At 52.2% G+C, this 20,274-nt stretch overlaps 5 protein-coding genes across 5 annotated transcripts; 3 read left to right on the top strand and 2 right to left on the bottom strand.

Annotated features, from left to right (window-relative positions):
* Window positions 1–355: 355 nt before the first annotated feature.
* On the top strand, window positions 356–7,717 carry COCSUDRAFT_44195 (calcium-translocating P-type ATPase; the record flags this gene model as incomplete). Its single annotated transcript, XM_005644754.1, has 19 exons — window positions 356–727; window positions 946–1,166; window positions 1,451–1,648; window positions 1,814–2,012; window positions 2,134–2,284; window positions 2,620–2,829; window positions 3,221–3,392; window positions 3,700–3,861; window positions 4,098–4,297; window positions 4,542–4,666; window positions 4,792–4,894; window positions 5,075–5,263; window positions 5,615–5,733; window positions 5,872–5,979; window positions 6,169–6,252; window positions 6,407–6,526; window positions 6,822–6,992; window positions 7,180–7,278; window positions 7,550–7,717. 19 exons carry the CDS (start codon window positions 356–358, stop codon window positions 7,715–7,717), a joined length of 3,171 nt encoding a protein of 1,056 aa, XP_005644811.1.
* Window positions 7,718–8,664: 947 nt separating this feature from the next.
* Window positions 8,665–13,946, bottom strand: COCSUDRAFT_57984 (hypothetical protein; the record flags this gene model as incomplete). The annotated part of the gene is made up of 10 exons (XM_005644753.1): window positions 8,665–8,857; window positions 9,210–9,310; window positions 9,626–9,733; window positions 10,329–10,483; window positions 10,655–10,853; window positions 12,254–12,337; window positions 12,586–12,753; window positions 13,126–13,268; window positions 13,453–13,642; window positions 13,836–13,946. The coding sequence occupies 10 exons, from the start codon at window positions 13,944–13,946 to the stop codon at window positions 8,665–8,667; spliced, it is 1,452 nt and encodes a 483-aa protein (XP_005644810.1).
* Window positions 13,947–14,986: 1,040 nt separating this feature from the next.
* Window positions 14,987–15,954, top strand: COCSUDRAFT_54446 (hypothetical protein). Its single transcript, XM_005644752.1, has 2 exons — window positions 14,987–15,180; window positions 15,354–15,954. Exons 1-2 carry the CDS (start codon window positions 15,170–15,172, stop codon window positions 15,508–15,510), a joined length of 168 nt encoding a protein of 55 aa, XP_005644809.1. The 5' UTR covers window positions 14,987–15,169; the 3' UTR covers window positions 15,511–15,954.
* Window positions 15,955–16,765: 811 nt separating this feature from the next.
* Window positions 16,766–17,970, bottom strand: COCSUDRAFT_54445 (hypothetical protein). The gene is made up of 4 exons (XM_005644751.1): window positions 17,732–17,970; window positions 17,554–17,641; window positions 17,349–17,400; window positions 16,766–17,236 (listed from the first exon to the last, which is right to left on the bottom strand). Exons 1-4 carry the CDS (start codon window positions 17,929–17,931, stop codon window positions 17,190–17,192), a joined length of 387 nt encoding a protein of 128 aa, XP_005644808.1. The 5' UTR covers window positions 17,932–17,970; the 3' UTR covers window positions 16,766–17,189.
* An 862-nt stretch (window positions 17,971–18,832) lies between these two features.
* COCSUDRAFT_44193 (glycoside hydrolase) lies at window positions 18,833–20,154 on the top strand (the record flags this gene model as incomplete). The annotated part of the gene is made up of 5 exons (XM_005644750.1): window positions 18,833–18,937; window positions 19,101–19,229; window positions 19,387–19,592; window positions 19,710–19,932; window positions 20,065–20,154. The coding sequence occupies 5 exons, from the start codon at window positions 18,833–18,835 to the stop codon at window positions 20,152–20,154; spliced, it is 753 nt and encodes a 250-aa protein (XP_005644807.1).
* Window positions 20,155–20,274: the final 120 nt, after the last annotated feature.

The following is a 20,274-nucleotide window of genomic DNA, read 5'->3' as shown; positions in this document are numbered from 1 at the left end:
CTACAGTCCAACTGTGCTCAAGATTGCTCAATGTCACATCTGTGGTCGTATATTTACAGCCAGACACGTTAACTTATATGAAGATTAGTTGCAATCTGCGAAATCGCCGTTGAGGACTTTTACACCTCTGTACCTGAATCATCCGTCTCTTGATATTATGGATTTGCTACATGGATTACCCTGTAAAGGTTTCGGGCATAGGACATATTCTAGACAGCCCGTTTTGCAGCAAACATTGGCCTCTGATAGATATTTAGCCAGGAATCTCCTTTCAGAAAGAACCATCCAATGCAATAGATTGCGTAGGAGAGTCAGAGGAGACCAATATCGCAGCCATATATGCAGCGCGTCAGGAATGTGTCGCTCTTCATGGAGCTGTAAAGGTCATCGGCATGTCAAAATATCCCAGCAAGCACCCCTTCCCCGAGGCATCAGGGCAGTGCAGACATCAGATGTAGAGGCAGAGAGTTCAGTCGATGATGTGAAGCTGCATGGAGAGCAGAATGGGACTGCCGAAGGCTATGGCATATCAGTCAGTGACTTGCAGCGCTTTGCAGAGCTGGCCCCCCACGAGGTCTTTGCACCAAAGACAGGATTTTTCGTGAGTGCCGCTCATCTGGCCACGCTGCTGCAAACTAGCCTGTCAGCAGGAGTCTCAGGCGGCCGGGCTGAGCTGGCTGCTAGACGACAGGCGCTGGGCTCAAACAGCCTCCCTGAAAGAGACCAGGTCTGCCTTCAATGCTTGCATGCCCTCATCTGCTCTTCCACATGTTTTATGATGTAGAATGTAGCGTCTTAAAAGATTCATTTCAGCCTGCCGGGCCCACCATTGGCTTGGCAGATGCCAGCTTCCACATAGCTCCACACAGCTTCATGACTTGCTAGAAAGCAACCACAGGCCTGCATGGGTAGTCTGTTGCATTTCCAGGCTGATACCATGCGCAGGTGTCTTTTTGGGAGCTCATAGCCAATACACTGGAGGACTTTACCATTGTGGTACTGCTGATCAGCGGAGTGACCAGCATCGGCCTGGAGCTTGCATTTGGGGAAGGGGACAACGGCTGGATAGAGGGGGCCGCCATCCTTGCGGCTGTGGCAGTGGTGTCCCTGGTGACAGCTGTCAATGACTACGAGAAGGAGCAGCAGTTCCGCCAGTTGAGCGCCCTGTCAAGCGACACCCAGATGACAGTTGTGCGCAATGGAGAGGCCCAGGAGATCAGCACCTCGGAGACTGTTGTGGGGGATGTCATGCTGCTCACCACTGGAGACATCCTGCCCACAGATGGGCTCCTCTTTGAGGGCAATGACATCAGGCATGCGCTATGATTGATCAATTTTGCTGGCACATGCTTCAGCCATGCATGCTCTCAGTGACTCGCGAACACCTTTGGTTTGTATATGTATCTACAATGTAATGCAGCGTTGAGTTTGTGGAGATGCTTGGGTGCAGGGTTGATGAGAGCCACTTGACTGGGGAGAGCGATGATGTCCTTAAGCATGCGGACCTGTCTCCAGTGATGCTCAGCGGGTCCAAGATATTGGAGGGCTACGGACGCATGCTTGTCACGGGAGTGGGTGAAAATTCCGCGCAGGGGCGCATTCTGTCGTCCCTCACTCAGTCGCCACCCGATGAGGACGGCGGTCTCAGGTAGCTGCTCTTCGTTAGTTCTCAGAATGCTTGCAATTGCTCCTGCTAAAAGCTTCAGTACCCCCAAATGCTCAGCTCGCTCGTCATCTTTCTCACCTCCTATTTGTTCTGCCGTTGCTACAATCCCATGATCTGCAATCCAACATGCTGAAGATTGTGCTGCAGAGAAAGCACAGCATTGCAGAGGAAGTTGGAAACCATGGCGCAGCAGATAGGGAATTTTGGGCTGGCGGCCGCCATCTTCAGTCTGACAGCCATGGCGGGCCAATTCACGTGGTCCACCTTTTTTGTGGACGGCCAGGCTTGGGACTATAAGTACCTGTCAGAATACCTCCGCTTCATCATCACTGCAATCACAATACTGGTGCGTGCTCCGCTGCTACCGCTGACAAGATACAGTGTCCCCAGCTGCCTGCTTTTGCAATGTCGCTTGCAAGGATAGCACTCTTGAACAATTTGAAGTCTAAGAATTTGTTGTTTGCCAGGTGGTGGCAATTCCAGAGGGGCTGCCTCTGGCCGTGACCATAGCGCTGGCGTACTCAGTAAAGCGCATGCTGGCAGACAACAATCTCGTGCGTAACCTGGCGGCTGCGGAAACCATGGGCTGCGCCACAACCATCTGCACGGACAAAACAGGTGCTGCTCATCAGCACTACTGTCTGCTGCAATCCCTGTTTCTAGCTCTCTTTAGGTAGTTAGCTGGACGCCAGGACAATGCAACCCAAAGAATGCATGGCAGCCTGAAGAGGCGCAGGATCGTATTGCCACCTGTGTCCTGATGGTGACCAAACTGCTGAAACACCGGCAATGGAAAGCTCTGGTCAAACAGGCAAAAATGGGAGCGGCAAAGAGGCCGCAGCAGAAGCAGTCTCTATGCCTGCATGGAAGCAGGGATAGGAGCAGCCATAGAGGCAGGAACAAGTGGAATGGTCGTGCTGCATCTGAAAAAGGGGGGTCTCATGCGCGCGCAGGAACGCTGACGCAGAACAGGATGGCGGCGGCGCGCATGTGGGTGGCCGGGCGGGACTATGGTGACTTGACGCGGCTGCTGTCCCCAAGCGTGGACATGACGTATGCGGGCGAGGATGACAGCAGCCCCCTGGGCCTTGACACGCGCGTCCTTTCTCTGCTCACCTCCGGCATCGCCCTCAACTCCACCGCCGAGCTGCGCCCCGGCGATGGTGAGACCCCTCTGTTGTACTAAATTCACAGATTATCATGCAGCGAGCATGCAGTGAGGAGTGATTGCGATGCCCTCTGCAGAAAGTCAGAGTTCTAGCATAGGCCCAAGGCCCGACGGCAGTGCAGCTGAAACCTGTACCTTACATGTGCCTGTCGCCTCGCCAGGAATTGCTCGCCAGGAATTGCTGGATCAAAGTGACACCGCTGAACTGGCCTTCCTGCAGAAATGTTAGTGTTCCTCCGAGGAACGCGGCTGCCAGCATGGCACTTGCTCTTACCAATTTCTTGGTATGCATGTGCATGTGTAATTTCTTGCAATGCAGCAAGAGGCGGAGTATCTAGTACAAAGGCTGCAAGGCTTCGCTGACCGAGGAAATGCTGTGTACGCAGATGGGCAGGTGAGCCTGGTGGGCGACAGGACGGAGTGTGGGCTGCTGCAGCTGGCATCCTCGCTGGGCGCTGACTACCACCTGGCACGAGAGGAGGGCCAGGTCCTGCGCGCGTTCCCTTTCTCCTCCGAGCGCAAGCGCATGTCCACCCTCACCACCCAGCCGGGCGCCAGGTCAGCCCCCCTCAGACTGTAAACCCTACAGAGCCCCAGAAAAGATCAGATGTGTTCCTCTGGTTCTCTAGATGGGGCATCCTATCACTGCATGCATGGCAGGATGTGTGAAAGGCGGGCCTGGCTCATATATACCCCTGCATTCTTAATTTCTTTCATGTCAGACATAGCAGTTATATGTCTGATTCCTGTTCTATTCTTTCAACATGGGTCAGGCAATGCGAGGCAAGCATAAGTCACTTATTGCACGGATAATCTGCTCCTGTGACTGCTTTGCTGATGATAAATTTTTTGCACATTCTTGCAGCACGTCTGGGGCCCTGTGCGCGCGGCTATTCACAAAGGGCGCGGCGGAGATCTTGTTGGACCACTGCAGCACGCGCGTAGCTGAGGACTCCTCTGTCACTTACCTCAACGACGCAGAGAAGCAGCAAATCCTCCAAAGCTTCGCCAAGGAAGGGTCCCTACGGTGGGCCTCCATCTCTTCCCCAGCGCATGTCTTTGTGTGGCTCTTCTATCTAATATTTCCTGCTAGCTGCTTAGGGCTCACGATAATGGTACTTTCTCTCCATTGCTTCTCTTGCTATTGAAGAAAATGCGTGCAGCTGACATCTTGGCCAAAATGAAAAACAGCCGTTCCTGTGGCGGAACGTGCCATAGCTACCCATTAGCAGAATTGCATGCCCGAGGATGCTGGCGGTGCAGGTTGCTGGCGCTGGCGTACAAGGATGTGATGATGCCGTACCCATCTCGGGGCGAGTCACTGGACGGCCTGCAGGCGGAGAGCTTGGAGCAGGGGCTGACGCTGGTGGCTGTGGTGGGCCTGGAGGACCCCCTGCGAGTGGAGGTCAAGCACGCCATCGCGCAGTGCCAGAGAGCCGGCATCACCGTGCGCATGCTCACAGGTGCGCCGCCCACTTTCAGCTTCCTCTCTGCAGCACCGCCATCTGCTCTGAAACGACACGTCCGGCAGGATCAGTCCAAGATGGAAGTTCTGTAGGGGGTGTACCTACGGAGGCTACACAAGCTCTTGAACACCAGCATGAGGGATGAAGCAGCCTGTGCATCTCGGGCCTATATGCTCTCCTAGTGTAGTCATCGTGGAGAGCCTTGATTTGAAAAATTAACATTTCAAATTTTGCAATGCAGGTGACAACTCCACAACGGCGGCCTCCATAGCGCAGCAGTGTGGCATCCTGGACAGGGGCGTGCCCGTGCCGGTCATAGCAAGCATGCCAGTCAGCACATCTGGGCAGCAAGATGGCAAAATGCAGGTGAGGGCCCTGCTTCCTCACCGGCAATGAACCTCAATTTGGTGATGGGAGATGGAACCTTGTTTGAGCAGGAGAGAACTTGTATTGCACTAAATTTGAGTATTACAAATCACTGGTGAATACAGGATGTCCTCGTGCAGACGCCAGATGCTGACGACAGGATTGCTGCCAGCGTGAGCAGAGAAGCCACCAGCAACGGAGCTGGGCCCAGCAGCTCAGCCCCTGAAAGTGCGCTGCGTTACTGCTTCGAATCACATAGCACGCACCACCCTCTGATGTTGCATGTCTCACACAAGATTTGCCCGCACACACCCATAATTGTAATAGCAGCCCCCTTTTGGGCGATGCAACTTTGGACTGTTATCACCAGCAGCGTGGGTGCCTGAACTGGCTTCTGCTGCCTCATAGGAGTAGGGAGCAGAGGGGATGAGGGGCCGTCCTCAGATGCATCGGATGCAGTTCTGACCGGGCCGGAGTTCCGCCAGCGCGTGTTGCGGCCAGACGGCTCGATAGATCGGCGGGAGTTTGATGCGCTGTGGCCGGCCCTGCGCGTCATGGGTCGCTGCTCGCCGCAGGACAAATACACCATCGTGCGAGGTGCGCCGCGCTCTTTGTGACCCCACCACATGCCGCTAGGGATAAAAATCCTTACCCTCAAGCAGTATTGTGTACCTGTCCAGCTCCCTCAACACGGCGGTGTCAATTGTGCAACGCATTACTTTGAGTAATCGTAGAAAGGACGGGTCAAAGAACCCACGGGTGAAAGATCCCATACTCTTGCATATGAGTGGGCCGTTCTGCCTTGAAGAGTTTGGTCCAGGTCTCAGATTGATGACAATAATGCAGTAAACCTGAGACCCACGAAGGACCTCCTTCTCAACACATCTGGCTGAGCATCCACTCAACGACAGAACCTCTGAGGTGTGGCATGCTGGTGTTGGTGCGCAGCGCTGCAGGGGGATCCGGATGAGGTGGTGGCCATGACGGGGGACGGCACGAACGATGCGCCGGCGCTGAAACTGGCGGACGTGGGATTCGCGATGGCCAGCGGCACGAGCATTGCCAAGGTGCTAACAGAACTCCCCTTCCTGTCCTTCTGTCAGTCCTCTGCAGAGTCTGCACATCGATGTGCTCGGCAGCGATTACCCCTTTCAGAGCATGCAAGGCTTTTGACATTGTGTGCTGTGCCGCCTGGTTCACACCAGGAGGCCTCGGACATCCTGCTGCTGGACGACAACTTCAACTCCATCGTGAACGCTGTGAAATGGGGCCGCAACGTTTATGCCGGCATCACCAAGTTCCTGCAGTTCCAGGTGCGATGTTGTTGTACCCTACTTCATTCGTAAATTTAATCCCGGTTGAAAGCTGCAAGAATGATGGGTGCTTGGTAATATTTAATGTTTGCAGCGGATGTGCGGTTTGCTGTGGTGGGCTCAAAGAATCTTTTGGCAAAATTTGGGTTCGAATGAGAAGCAAAGCTGAGTGGGAAGTCCTCTGCGCAGCTTGTGGTGAATGTTGTGGCGGTGGTCACGGCTGGCGCGGGGGCGGTCTTCCTGCAGGAATCCCCCCTTACAGCCGTGCAAATGGTGAGCGCCCTCTCTCGCACGGCTCTTTGCATTTTGGCATTATGACTCCGAGGCAGCAGCATAGGACCTCTTGTAACACACACACCCATGCGGTGCGATTATGTCAACTTGGCTGATTGTTCAGGTCACTTAGTGCAATTTTCTGTGCCTGCAGCTGTGGGTGAACCTGATCATGGACAGCCTCGCATCGCTGGCGTTGGCAACTGAGGCCCCCACAGATGCCATGCTGGACCTGCCCCCCTACTCACCCTCGAAACCCCTGCTCACACCCTCCGTGCGCACCCCGCCCACCCCAAACCTTCTTGCTATTATTACCCCACTGACTCGGGTTCCTGGGCTGGTGTTCCTTGAGCACAGCGTTTTTCCTTACACTCTGGCCAGCAAGTGATTGGGGATGATCGCCATCTTGCATCTGATCGCCCTGCTGTGCAAACCATTGGGCAAAAATGTCCTCCAGCCTCCAAGCGTGACAGAACCACCATGCATCTGCTCAGGAAAAAGCACCAGAAGATCTGTGTAAGGGTTGTCAGGACTCAACTTGGCTTGAAGAAGGGATGTGTGGTGTGCAGATCCTGAAGTCGATAGTGGGCCAGAGCTCGTTCCAGCTGGTGGTCATGTACCTGGCAGTGTTCCATGCGGATGCTCTCTTCGGCGTGCCCAATACTGGCCTGGCAGACGGCCCCTCACTCCACTACACCCTCGTCTTCAATGTCTTTGTCATGATGCAGCTCTTCAACCAGGTCAGTCCACCTGTCCCGCCACCTGCCTGCCAGCTTGATTGCTCATGTCATCACGACATCATCTACATAGGAATGGCATACGTAGCGCATCTTGGACTGAAGAGCAGCAGCTCTGCTCTAATGTGTTTGCATGTAAAGTAGAAAGAAGTCTTGCGCATGCGTCTGAAACTACAAGGGATTATTTCAGGTGAACGCTCGCAAGATCTATGATGAGGCGGATGTGCTGGGAGGGATTCTGGATAATAAGCTCTTTCTGGGCATCCTTGGCGCGGAAGCTGCCCTTCAGGTGTGCTGCAGTCCCCCTGCACGTTGTCCTTGCTTCCCTGCCACTGCAGCTTTGTATGGCTCAATGATTGCCCCAGAGCATGTGCATTGTCAGGGCGCGCAGCCCAACGCTCAACACGCCATCTGCCTCAACCAGTAGTGATTTCCTCTCCTTTTGGATGCAAGATTTGAAGCATCTCTTGTTTGCATGTTACCTGATGGGTGGCCCACTCAATGTCATCTAAGGCCTTAGCAATTTAGATGAGTTGAAAATACTGCATGCCCGGACGCAGGTGGTCATAGTGCAGTTCGGCGGCGATGTCTTCTCCACGCGGCCCTTGTCGCCCGCGCAGTGGGCAGCATGCACCGGCATCGGTGCCCTGTCGCTGCTCGTGCGCGCTGGACTTCGGCTGCTGCCCCCTCACCCGGAGGTCCAGGATGCACAGCAGAGCGACAGATGACTGCAGCTACAGAGTCAGTGCGAAGGTTAGAATGACTAAGAGGGGAGTGATGGACGCCTTATTTGGTCTGCAGCTGATACAGAGTCAGGGAATGCGTGGTGTCAGGGTTCCATCAGGACTAGATGAGAGCGCATTAGTGTGTGTGCATGATATGCACGAGAGAGGGAAAGATGTGTGACGTGAGCGGAATATTCTTTCTGCATTGAACTGGGATTGCACACCATGGCTTTGTACTGCCCACCTTTTAAAGGAACGTTGGCTGCCAGAGTGTTGAGTAAGTGAGAGGCTTGTTCTTAGTTGTAATACTTGCTGGATGATACTTCAAGATCAGCCAATAGCATCCTATGACACCCCAAACGCACCATCTAGTCCCATCAACTGCCACCACCTTTTCATGTTCTCACCCAAAAAGCAGGGCATTCTTTTCTATGCTTGGAGATAGCGGTACTTTGACAGCTGTGCTACAAGTGAGTCCTTCCTGCAAGCACTCTTGCACCCATACTACCTAAGGCACAGTGCTGCATGCAAAACGAAATCCCGCAATGCATGCAGCACCGTTCTGAGCTCCTGTCTAATTCTCAAGGAGGGCATGTATTTTATTGTACAGTGCATCCAACTGCCCAACCTAGATTTAGTAATGACATTTCAGGCAATATCTGCTGATGTACACTTCTACACCCCGTACTTAAAAGTTCTGCTCGTCATGCATTCATGGTCTGCTGCTGATAACCAAATGGAGCTCCGCATGAGCTCACTTGCCCGGGAACTGTTCTTCCCAGGGGCAAGGAATGATCGGTTTAACCCGAAATTATGCAGATTGCTGCCAGAAATTTTTAGGACTTAGCTCCAAGAGACTGCTACCTTACCCTGCCCCATGACAGGATGTGGATGGCACTGCATGCCGGGTCATTCCTGTCATGCCCTACAATCACACTGCTGGGGGGCTCTCAGGGCTCTGCTGCAGCATGCATTTCCAACATCATGACCTCGCGCTCGCTGGCTGCTTCTGTGACCCTACCCTTGAAGTGTGTGATCCCATCCTGGCAGCCCACGCGCGTGGCAGTGAAGGCGAGTGTCTCCCCCAGCATTGGCAGTGACCGGTACTTCATTGCATGACGCACCACCCTCAGCTGCGCTGGCCTGTCAGGACACCAATCCCCACTCTTCAGACTCTTAACAACAAATTCCCTTACGCAGTCTCACAAAGAGGCTCTGGTCTTGTCATTGTTATAATATCAGGTCGACAAACTCAATGCAGAAGGGCATACACGCGGTGCGTCTGTAGCCACATGCTCGGGGCCTACAATAGTCTGCAGCCTAGCATTGTTTTGCATATCTCATTGCATCTCAAGGACCAAACCTTCGTGCACTCCCTGTTCCCGGATATCCTGGCCATGATCATGCAATGCTCAGCTGGACATGGGTTTGGCAAGATGCATGCCAAGGTAAATACGCATGTGAGCATATATGGAGATTGCCCGTTTGCTCGCACTGGCTCAGGTCCTCATTGGAAGCCAGCGAAAAGAGATGGACTGCGTTGGCGCCCACGATGGATGCTGGTAGGGCCGGCACATCCGGGAAGTGGCCTGCTGTCTGCAAACACCCAAATTATCATTACACGCTTTTCCTGCCAAGAGGCAGAATGAGTCTGCAGAGACAAGCTGCAGGTACAGGCTGCCTAAATCCTACTCCATAATGGACTCCCCAGATCCTAGCATACCCAATCGATTGTGGGCACAGTGATCAGTATTCATACCGCACCCCGCCAGCCGGGGCCAGCAGACACCAATCTAAGTCTGGACAGGAAGTTTGGTATTGCAGCTTGCATATGCTGACACATGCCCTCAGTTGCTTCCACAGCCCTGCAATCAAGTGTGAGCATGAGCAGGGAAAGCTGATTGTGCCCACCAGGCGAGCATCCTTGAAGTGCAGGCTGGCAGTCCGGATGTCAGCTGCTGGCGCCTGGATGTCTGACAGGCAGATCAGGTCTGTGAACGGGGATGGCAGCGCCAGTGCCTGCACAACACACTCTTCAGATAATTAAAGGCTGCACAATGGCCTGGTGTGCACAGCCCAACCTAGCATTCTGCAGATCTAAAGATATTCATTGCTATTATTATAATAGGATCAAGTCCCTGAGGACTAGGTACGTCAAGCAAACGTGTATTAGTGCTTTCAGTCTTTTCGATTCCTGCAGTTCCTCTGCCAGTCACATGCATGTTCAATAGCCTTTCCGGTCATTCCTCACATAGTCAGTGTCCCTGGACATGATAAAATGGTGCGCCTGTGTGCAACGGGTGTCACCTGGGTTTTCTGAAGCGCAATGCTGAGGCCGCAAGCGGGGCGTGTCATTTGAGCACGGAAGGTCTGCTCTGGAACCACCATAGAATTCACCTGAAACGCCACACCAATGCGACTAATTGCAACCCCTTGCAATTGGGCAGACGTTCAACTTGATGACGTTCACATAAGTGTGGGAGGGACCCTTTGTATCATGATCCGTTGTACCGTTGTAATCTGATCAGATGTGTATAAGTAAGGTGTTTCTCATGCGCGTGGCATGCCATGCTGTTTCCTGCCTCCATTGCAGGAGCTGGCTGAAGAGACACACCTTCATTTCAGCAAAGAGCCTGCGGCCGCCCAAAGATCCACTGCTGCGGCTGAAGATCCGGATGTTGACGGTGGCAAGGCCTCGATCCAAGCGCTTCACTGTCGCCTCAACCTCAATTGTCTCCTCCATGCCCCCGCTGGGGCCTTGCTGCAACCCTGTGAATTTGTTCCGAAGGTGTTTAGCCTCAAGAAGGTCTCCTTTTGGACGTGAAAGGTCAGCTGTCAAAGGAACGTAGTGTCAGCCCTGCTCTGCCTTCTCATTCAATATCTAGAATCGAGATGTGTACTGTAACGAGTGATAAGTGGATAGCTACCACAGCGGCTGACCTATGCTTGGGGCTGCGTTGAAGTCGGTCTTCATGGCCAGGTAGAAGTGTCTCTGCTTGACTGGGTTGACGGCAGCGCAGGCCACCTCTGCCACATTTGCTGCATGTCTGCAGATCTCGGCGTGAGACATGGGCGCATGCTTTTCCAGTGGGTTGGCTGACTCTCTGTCAATCACTGCCCAGGCAGTTGAGCCTTGCACCTGCAGCAAGCACAGCAACGTTTGTTAGAGTCATAGAAGGCACCACAATTGCGTTTTTCGATCTGAGAGAAAGGGAAGTTGACCTTCAAGGAGGAAAGACGCAAGTAAGGTGGTGTGACGTCGATGAGGTTCAATAGGTGCATTGCATCCACTTCCTCCTCCTCCACCTCAGTTGGCATCGGAACAAAGATGCTCGCAGCTCTTGCTACATCGAGAACGTGAGAACGTGGCGATCGTAAGAAGATGGATGCAAGGGGTGGAGGCGCGGAGGAGCGGATGTCCCTGGTCAAGCATAAAGGTCATCATCAGTTTAATGGGTTGTCCAATCGACAAGACAGTGGCTTACAGATATATTTAATTTCATAAATAGAATGTCGAAGAGGTTATACCATGTGAGCATGCTACATATTATGAATAAGGGGCCGACTGTCAGGTTAGATCGCCACGCACCTCCAGAAGACCGAAGAGGCCGAGAGTTTCTGAGGTATGTCGGCAAAACTTTTGCTGATCTTTCGAGAACATTGCGATCTTCTGCATGAGGACGCATGCTGGAGTTGTTGGGGCCCAGGTCGGAAGGCGGCTCGCGCACCCCTTGATGTCAACATGCCTGCCCAATTTCTTCTCAATTCCTCCCGAAAAGCGCAGATGTAACCCAGCACAGATCTTTTAAAATAGAAGAATTGTTACCTAACTGACAGAATTCTTCACGTCAGGACTGTGTCACCGGAATGCAGAACCTTGACCAGAACGACGTGAGCGCGTCGTTCGGTCCAATAAATTGGCGCATTGGAGGAAATTCGCTTGGCAGGTGCGTTGGGAAGTGCGAAAGTCGTTGCATTGCCGACGTGGTCAATGGCTTCCTTGACGTCAGCCACGTTCTCTTTAGTGCCACAGCACCTGCCATCGCTTGGCATTTGCTCTGAAGAGAAAGGTGACCTTAACAGAGTACGGCTGTCTGAGTCATATTTGTCTTTCATCCCTGCACTTTGCTCAGGTGCCTTTATGTGCCAACACGTCGGGCTGGTCATTGAATTTCAAACACACACTGTGGCAATTGGTCCAGAAAGAGTGACACTCGCAACACAGACATGCATGCAACGTGTTTGCCACGCCAGGGCTGCCTTCAACTTAATTCCTTTTATGCTTCACAGCACACTTGCCATGTTGATGCCTTGGACACTGGAGTTGTTGAAAGGGTCCTGGCTGGGTAGACACAGGCAAACATGCATAAGAGTGGAAGCAATACTTGGTCTCTGGGGCAGCATCGATGCGCTTTCAAAAGCACAATGTCCTTCCCAGCTAAATGGGACTCCACAGTGTCACAGCTCAACACTGCACTAATCATCTTCTGAGCAGTTAGTCATACTCTCGTCACACGGTATTCACCCAACAATGTCTACCAGGTCTCCCATCTGCAGCCCAACCCCGCTGACCACCACAAATGCAGCCGCCACAAGGCCCCCAACCGAGCCCAGTCCTCCCATCTGAAAAACACAGCATGCATTCAGACATGCAGTATCTGCATGCACATGAGTGATGCAACAGCACACCGGCATCAGCAGGGCGCTGCTGAACTTACAGCGTAAGCAAGTAAGTTTGCCTGTGGCGGGTTTGGCAGCTATGCCAAGGGTTGCTTCAAGCAGGGCACCGGCAGGGCCTTGGATACCAGCAGAGGAACCTGCATGACATGCATGGCATGTGGTCTCCAAGATGGTTACAGAAAGGCACCCACCACGACAGAGGCAATAAGAGTGCCAATGCAAGCGAGAGCCTTGAGGGCGGAGCGAGCTGGCACAGAGAGGCCGTCCGCCAGCAGAAGGCCAGTCACAGCCGCTGTCGCCCAGGCAGCCACCGAACACAGCATCGTCATCACTGCCGGCACCGACAGCTCATGCTCCACCTGTTCAGAGCAACAGTTGCAGCTCACGTGCATCATGCATGGATGCATGGTGCCCGGAACTCAGCGCCATCACATTCACAGCAAGCAGCAGGGCAAGCAGACACATGCCAAATGTTGTGGAGCTGCTGAGGCATGACTCGGTGTTAGCTCCGGGCACTTTGGATCTCGGTCCTGTCAAATGACGCCTTTTCCCAGCAGGGCATCGGTTTGATTTGCAGCAACAACAGTCCCCAATGAAAGCTTGAGGGACAGTGGGGCCTCTGCCTCTACATAAAATGGGCGGGGGATGCCGTTGTACAAAAGGTCTGGATTGCATATGCATCTTGCTTGCTGGAGATGGTTAAGCATGAGGGAAAGGGGACGGGAGCGCACCAGCTCAATGCCTTCCCCACACAGGAACCCCACCAGGAGCAGGGGCACTGCCGGCAGGCAGGTCCTGTAGAACTCCATGGTGCTCGCGCCAACCTTTGCCTCCTCCTCCGCCATGTTCCTCGCCAGCCCTGACGCCCTCTCGCCTGCACAGCGCCCATCCTTTCACTTACACAACTTTATAAAAAACATGGAAAGTGTCGTTTTTGCGAGGGGTGAAACCGGTGTGATCAGCAATACAAGGACCATAAGCAGTCATCCAGCAGCATGCTCCTTGACGTGCGAACTGATCACATCAATCAGTAGGGGATGATGTGGGCAGACTTGTACCAAGATAGAGGACGCCCGGTTCTGAGTGCACTTTCCAGTACTCCCACGCCAGCTCTCCGGCCTCCGCTGCCGCCCACCCCAGCAGGCTCAGCAGCCCCAGCAGTGATGGCCACAAGCCCAGCAGGCAACCCACCAGCCCCAGGCCTCCCACCCCCAGCAGGCCATTCTGCTGCACCTCCAATTTGGATCCCTGCAGGCCAATGCTAAGGATGGGATTCTCTAGATCGTTCAGAAACATGAGCAAGAGCCCACCAGAGAGCTTCCTAGGAATCCCCATGCGCGCGGGTCCATTTGGCTCAGATGCAAGGATTCAGACCTAATGTTGGGAAAACGGCGTTTCATGGGAGTACATCAGAGGTGAAAAGAAAGCAGCAATGGATCACCTGGAGCAACCGCTGTGCTGCCTTCAGTGCTGGAGGGACCCATGTGATCCAGGCCAGCACAATTCGCACGTCGCTGTACAATAGGGCTCCAAAGAGGCACAGCATCTGCATTGCACATTCTCATTTACAGCTTTTCTGATTGCCATCTCGCTTGGTCACAAATAGTGGCATTTGAGACATTTTTGATGACGAGGCTCTGTCACAAGATGAATAAAGTACCTTGAGTGCACTGAGTCCAGCACTTGGGCCAACTCCCAAGGCTGTTTCCTTGGTCAGAGGTCCGACATCCACCAAGAACCACAAACCACATACTGTTGGCAAGAGGTGAAGGAAGCCCTGAATCCCTGGTGTGTGCAGCGGCTGAAGGGATGCCTGTGCAAGGAATCACAGGATGTCCAAGAAACTTTTGACAGCGCCCGCAGCGTGACAGTTGAATGCAACTCTCTGAGCCATCGCTACTCTCACCTGGACCAGTACAAGGCTGACAGATGCACATGTCAGAAACAGAGCGCCAATCACGTAAAGACGAACGCCCTCCAGAACTCGTCCCACGGTTTCAAGGTCAGGATCCAAGGCCTCGATATCTGCATGTTTCCTTTTCGCCTTGGGACGTTCAAGAAATGGATCTTTCCCAGCGCTATACCCACAAAGATGTTCAGTGGAGGTCGTTAAGGGCAAGCTTGCAAGAAATGAAAAGCAACGTGCAATACAGGACTGTTGCCATCACACAAACAAGATGTGCACCTGGCCTGACTTAGAACTTTGTCGAAGTACTCAGCCCCCGCTTTTCTAAGCGCTTCTTTTCTGGAGGCTTCATCGCCGTTGTTGGGGGCGCTGCTGCTCTCAGAAGTTGACACCTCAGCCATCAAGGATCAATGCTGCGAAGGCATTGTGTTATGAGCGAGTGAGAATTCGGCATGCATAGCAAGTGCATTTGTTTCATTCAATGTCTCATTCGATGAGTTATCAAGATCGGATCATGCGATCCGTTGGTGACGAGTTGAGCATTGGATTCAACATCAACGAACTGAGGGCAAGGGCTTCTCAAAGCCCTTTCTTCTCCCTTGCCACAGGGGCGTCACAATGTCGAAGTTCCAGTCCAAGATCCGTCCCATTCAGGTGTGGCAGATTGTCCTGCAACTCTCTCCAAAGGCAGATCTCACTGTGCATCAGATAGGAAAAATTAAAGCCCTGAAACCTACGATCGAGGTTGCTGCTTAACGATTGGATACGACAGAGTTGGGGCCGTTCCGTAATTCCCCTCATCGTGCGAGCCATGCCACTGCCGACCTTGCCGTACAAGCGCCCTTTTTTTCAGATAGCGCTGGCTTCTCATGAAATTGAGGTAAGCTAGCAGCATAGATCTCATCTTCAATTTGTTTGCTCTTCGAGCCCTGTAGCTGCAATTGAGAGTTTCTGCCTTTCAGTGTATGCAACTGATGTGCACGTTTCTCAAATGTCACTGTCACGCATCTGAGAGGCATGTTCAACTTTTCAAGCACTGTTTGTGACCTGCAGGAGGACATGGCCATCATCATCACAAATACCAAAAGGAGAAGGCGTTCACCCCCACCTCAGAATGGTGGTAAGGACAGGGATACGCACATGGAGAGATAACGAGCAAATGCGACTGTACAAACTACATTGTAATACTTTGCATGGAAATCTTCATTGATGGGTCAGCTCTTGATTCCTGTGTGCCGTCACTTGGTGTCAGAACTACGACATAAGGAAAATTGATTTTATTCGACAGGAATCGTCATGAACCATCTGTATTCGAACAGTCAAGCCCCAGAAAGTTCTCCCCGTGGGAGAAAGCCTGCGTGATTATGCCAAGGTCAAGTTGCAGTGAAGTGCAGATCCCCCAGGCTGCTTGAGGTTGTACCAAGAATATGGCAACGCGTGTTTTAGGTTGATGAATGCAAGCAATGTTGTATATTGGAGGGATTGCAGGACACTGGTGGGGTAGGGAGTTGATCACAAGGCAGTCCTTGACATAAGGGATGGGCAGCCTGCCCTCAAGTTGCGCTTGCTAGAAGTCTTGATTTTAAGTGCGGTGCTGTCATTACACAAATGTAGCTGTGTCTGAATGTCTTAGTGTAACATCAATTGGTTGGCCAGCTAAGTTCCATATAGCAGAGTCTTGACCTTCCAGCTGCAGCGTTGCCTCCCTATGGGCGAGCTCGGCCTGAGGCTGAGGGTGCCTGCCAGTGGCAGGCTGAGGATGAGCTGGCGGTCAATCCCATGAGCGTCAGCTGTTTATCACCCAGGCCAGACTGCTTTAGCAGCGCACTTGTTCAGCAAGTGACAGCCGCCAAAGCCTCCAGGAACCTAGAGCCGCCGGTTCCTTGTCAACAAATTGGCATCAAGAGCGATGTATGTTGCCGTGTACACGAAACACATGACCTCTGATGCGACAGAATTGCATGGTTGGCGGGCCTCTACATTAAGGATTCCTTTCCTAGAGAATATTCATGAGCAGATCTCCCAAGAACTTCTGAAATCGCCCATGTGGGTGCACCGTGGGTCAGTGACTGGGCCTCCTGCAGTCACTGTCATGAAATGTTGACATCATGCCCTGCAGTGCCACCGGCCTGCCAGATACTGACAGAAATTTTGGGGCGGCCCTTTCTCCTATCTTCTGGTACTCGCTCTGCTTTGATGTTTGCATTCCAGTTTATCTACCAGGATTTGCGAGGAAGTCCAAGTGACCAGGCATCATCAAACTTTGAGCTTGAAGCATCTCCACAAAGTCTTTGCCCGATAGCATCAATTTGGAAGTACACAGATGTATAATTTTGTGTACCTCTCAACTGCGCCGTAAAGCTTTGAGAAGACGCGGTGATATGCTCCAAGCAGGTCAATTGGAGTGTGATCCTGTCACAGTGGGCATTGGCAGGCTTCAATGATCACCGGCCCGGGAATTTGCAGAGCATCGGATGTGAATGTTACAGGTCTCCTTCAGTCACCGCCAGCAGCTGATAAGTAAGAGCACCAAGCTGCCAGTCTGCATGTGTGCCTGCTTAGCAGAGGTTCTAAGCCCTACTTGTGTCAGGACAATAACTAATTTTATTCCAAGACTGGGATGCTATCTTCTCTCCTAAACCATGCATATCCACGGGATTTAAGGCACAGCTCAAGACACGTAAGCAGCAATGTAAAGGTAGCAGACATGTGCTTGTATCCATCATCCTCAACAGCGCCAAAGAGAGTTAAAACTTCTAAGTTTGCAGATCTGACTCAGGTGGCAACACTGCAAGAGTGCGACCCCAAAGCTGATCCACTTGCTTGCAGCGAAACGCAAATAAAGACTGCCGTCTGCCCAGACAGTTCTGCCGTGCAGGAATCAAGCCCTCAGATCTTGTATCCTGACACTGTGAATCCTCGCCCAGCAATCTCACCTGCACCAAGCATACAAGGTCAGCAATGCATCCTAGTCGACAGGAGTGTCTCAGGATGATTTACAGCTGTATTGCAAGGACAGGCGGTTGGAAAGGATGTTGGAATGCGCACCCACAACAAACCATGCGTACACCTCTGCGACAAACAAAGCGTACATGCCAACCTGAAAAATCACAGTAGACCTCAGACTAGTATCTGAGTCTGTGTGCGGTTGTTTCATGGCACTCCCCGAGATTGAAGTCGTCATCCCTGTCACACTTACTATGCAAACTTCATTTTTAATGGGTATTTTGGCTATGGTGTCTGTTTGACTCACCTCTGTCAGAGGCAGATCGTGCCTCTGCGCCAGCTTGCTTTTGACAGAGCCCCATTCATGGTCTACTTGCTTGATGCCAGCAGGTATCCTACAGACATCACGATCAATTCAGAATGACACACATGGCCAAAGGAGCCAACTTCAAATATTATTCTTTGCATTTGACCGCAGCTGCTACCTGGAGAGATTTGTGTAGAACCACTTTTTCAACAGCTTGTCGGCCTCTGCAGGGTCCTTCACCACATACTGTTCGCCCCCTTTTAGTATTTTGTCGTATTGCTCGACCACGACCTTTTCTGTAGCGTTGTATGCAGGCTTCACAGTGCCTTCAAGCTTACTCATTAGCGGTCCCAATCGAGCTCTCAGGCTTTGCGCCATGCTGATCTTACCTAAGGAAAGATCTACAATACCGCACACCTATAATGCTTTTAAGCTTCATGCCAGCCCTCAGCGACCTGAAGGGGCGCCTTTCTCGCTGTTGCCCTAACCCTAAACTATTCGTAACCCTGGATTAACAACCTATATATACAGGGGCCTTACTATATCGGTATTTTCAATTTTTTCTTGGATTCAGATTTCATCGAGGAAAGAATTTATATTCCACATAAAGACTAGACTTCCAATTGTGAACATCTTATTTTGCCCTCAACAGCTCTATATTGAACGAGAGCTTGAACGTCTGCAGGAGACCTTTCGATGTCAGATCATTTCCATGTTGCAAGGTCACCTCAATACACATGACTGTCATGCAATTAGAGCTGAAGATATTGCTATTCGTATTTATTTTAGTTGCCAAAGGTGCGATAGTTTTTGCCCAATTGATCATCGAGAAGCGATACCAGACTCAACTTTGCAGCTGATCAAGGCACTTCCTGCAGGTGTGTCGCAGACTACGGCAGAAGAGCAATGCGGAGAATGTGAGAACAAACGTTATGCCACTAAAGGAGCTGTTTTGGGCTACGTCACCCCCTGGAACGGTCGGGGCTATGACGTTGCAAAGGCAGATCGTGGGAGACTAACGCATGTGTCACCTGTTTGGTACCAACTCAAGACCGCCTCAGGGTCTCTTGTCCTATCGGGATCGCAGGACAAGGGATGGATCGCTGACGTTCGACGGGAACATGACCTGGTGCTCATGCTCTATATGTTGTGTTACCAAATGGGGTTGATGATAGGAATCAGCTGGGTACATCTGCTAATGTGTTAATACCAGAAATATCTGAACCTGACTATGTGCTGACAGGGATGCCAGACACCCAAGATAGTGCCGCGCGTCGTGATGGAGATGCACCCACAGCATCTGCTGGAGGCCCTGACAGATGCCAAGCCTGAGGCAATCCGGCTCTTGGCCAAGGAGTGCAGGCGCCATGGATTTGATGGACTGGTGCGCTCAGTACCCTGCAGTCGATGCTGGAAATATCAGTAAAGACCACGTGGCTTGGAGCCTGACCCAGTCAGCCAAATAATCACTCCAAAGCTCCGCAGGACAAGACATTTTCAAAGGGATTGTCTCTCTGAATTGACTCAGCGGCATCTGTGCTGAGCAGGTGCTGGAGGCATGGTCACTCTGGCATGCATATGGCTTAGTCCAGCAACATTTCACGCTGATCAAGAGTTTCTTGAAGGACCTGGCAAGGGCCCTGCACAAGCAGACAGGACCCTCCGGCGATCCTCTGGTGAGTCTGGTGTCCTGTCATCCATAAGAGAATTGATAAGATTCCCATGGTGAGATGCTGCAATTCCCATGGTGAGATGCTGCAAATACTGTCAGGCATGTCACGGTGTGGAAATTGGCAGTATTTTTTTGTCGCATTATTTGAACCCTGTGTGCAGGACCTTATCCTGGCAGTGCCTCCTGTGGTGCCTGCGCAAGGCCATGGGCAGCCTGCCTTCACACCAGCTCACTTCAAGCAGCTGGCTCCATTCGTGGATGGGTTCTCCCTAATGACCTATGACTGGAACATTGGGGCTCCTGGCCCAAATGCGCCGTTCAACTGGGTGGAAGCAAACCTGAAGCAGCTGCTGTCAGCCTGCTTGGGGTAAGTCATGTCAATAGAGGAACGCTGAATGGCGCCGCTGATGCAAAATGGAATGATACCCTCTTCCTCAATGTGCACTGTGTTTCAATGCTATGTTTTGCATGTGGCATCATGCAGGCACAGCTGCCACAAAGTGTGGTTGGGAGTGAACTTCTATGGAAGGGATTTCACCCGCCAAGCGCCGGAGGGGAATGTCGTGCTGGGACATGATTACACTCGGATACTGAAGCAGCATCAGCCGCATCTGCATTGGCATGAAGAGTATAGGGAACATGTCGCTACCTATCAGAAGGACGGCAGGCAGCACCAGATGTACTATCCAAGCGTTGAAGCTCTTCAGGTGCGACAGACTGACACATCGGTGGTGCAAAAGTTGTGGCCTGGCTCAGTGATCAGTAGTTCAAGAATTTAAAATTTGAATGCACTGGGTCAGAATGGTGCTGTGCAGTGAACTGGAGGGGTGCTGGTGCAGGCTCGTGTGACACTTGCAAGGGAGCACATTTTTGGGATCTCCATCTGGGAACTTGGGCAGGGACTTGATGACTTCATGACAGCCTTTTAAACATATGCAAGCTATGAACGTCATGATCCTGTGGTCATGCGAGCCAGCATTGTGTCCCTAATGGGTGTCTAACAAGTTTCTGTAGGGACAAATGAGAGACACAGAACAAAACATGAATCA

This window comes from Coccomyxa subellipsoidea (assembly GCF_000258705.1).
Source record: "Coccomyxa subellipsoidea C-169, whole genome shotgun sequence".
Classification (NCBI taxonomy): Eukaryota; Viridiplantae; Chlorophyta; class Trebouxiophyceae; family Coccomyxaceae; genus Coccomyxa; species Coccomyxa subellipsoidea.
Note: the sequence above shows the minus strand (reverse complement) of the source record. Positions and strands in the feature narration are given on the sequence as shown.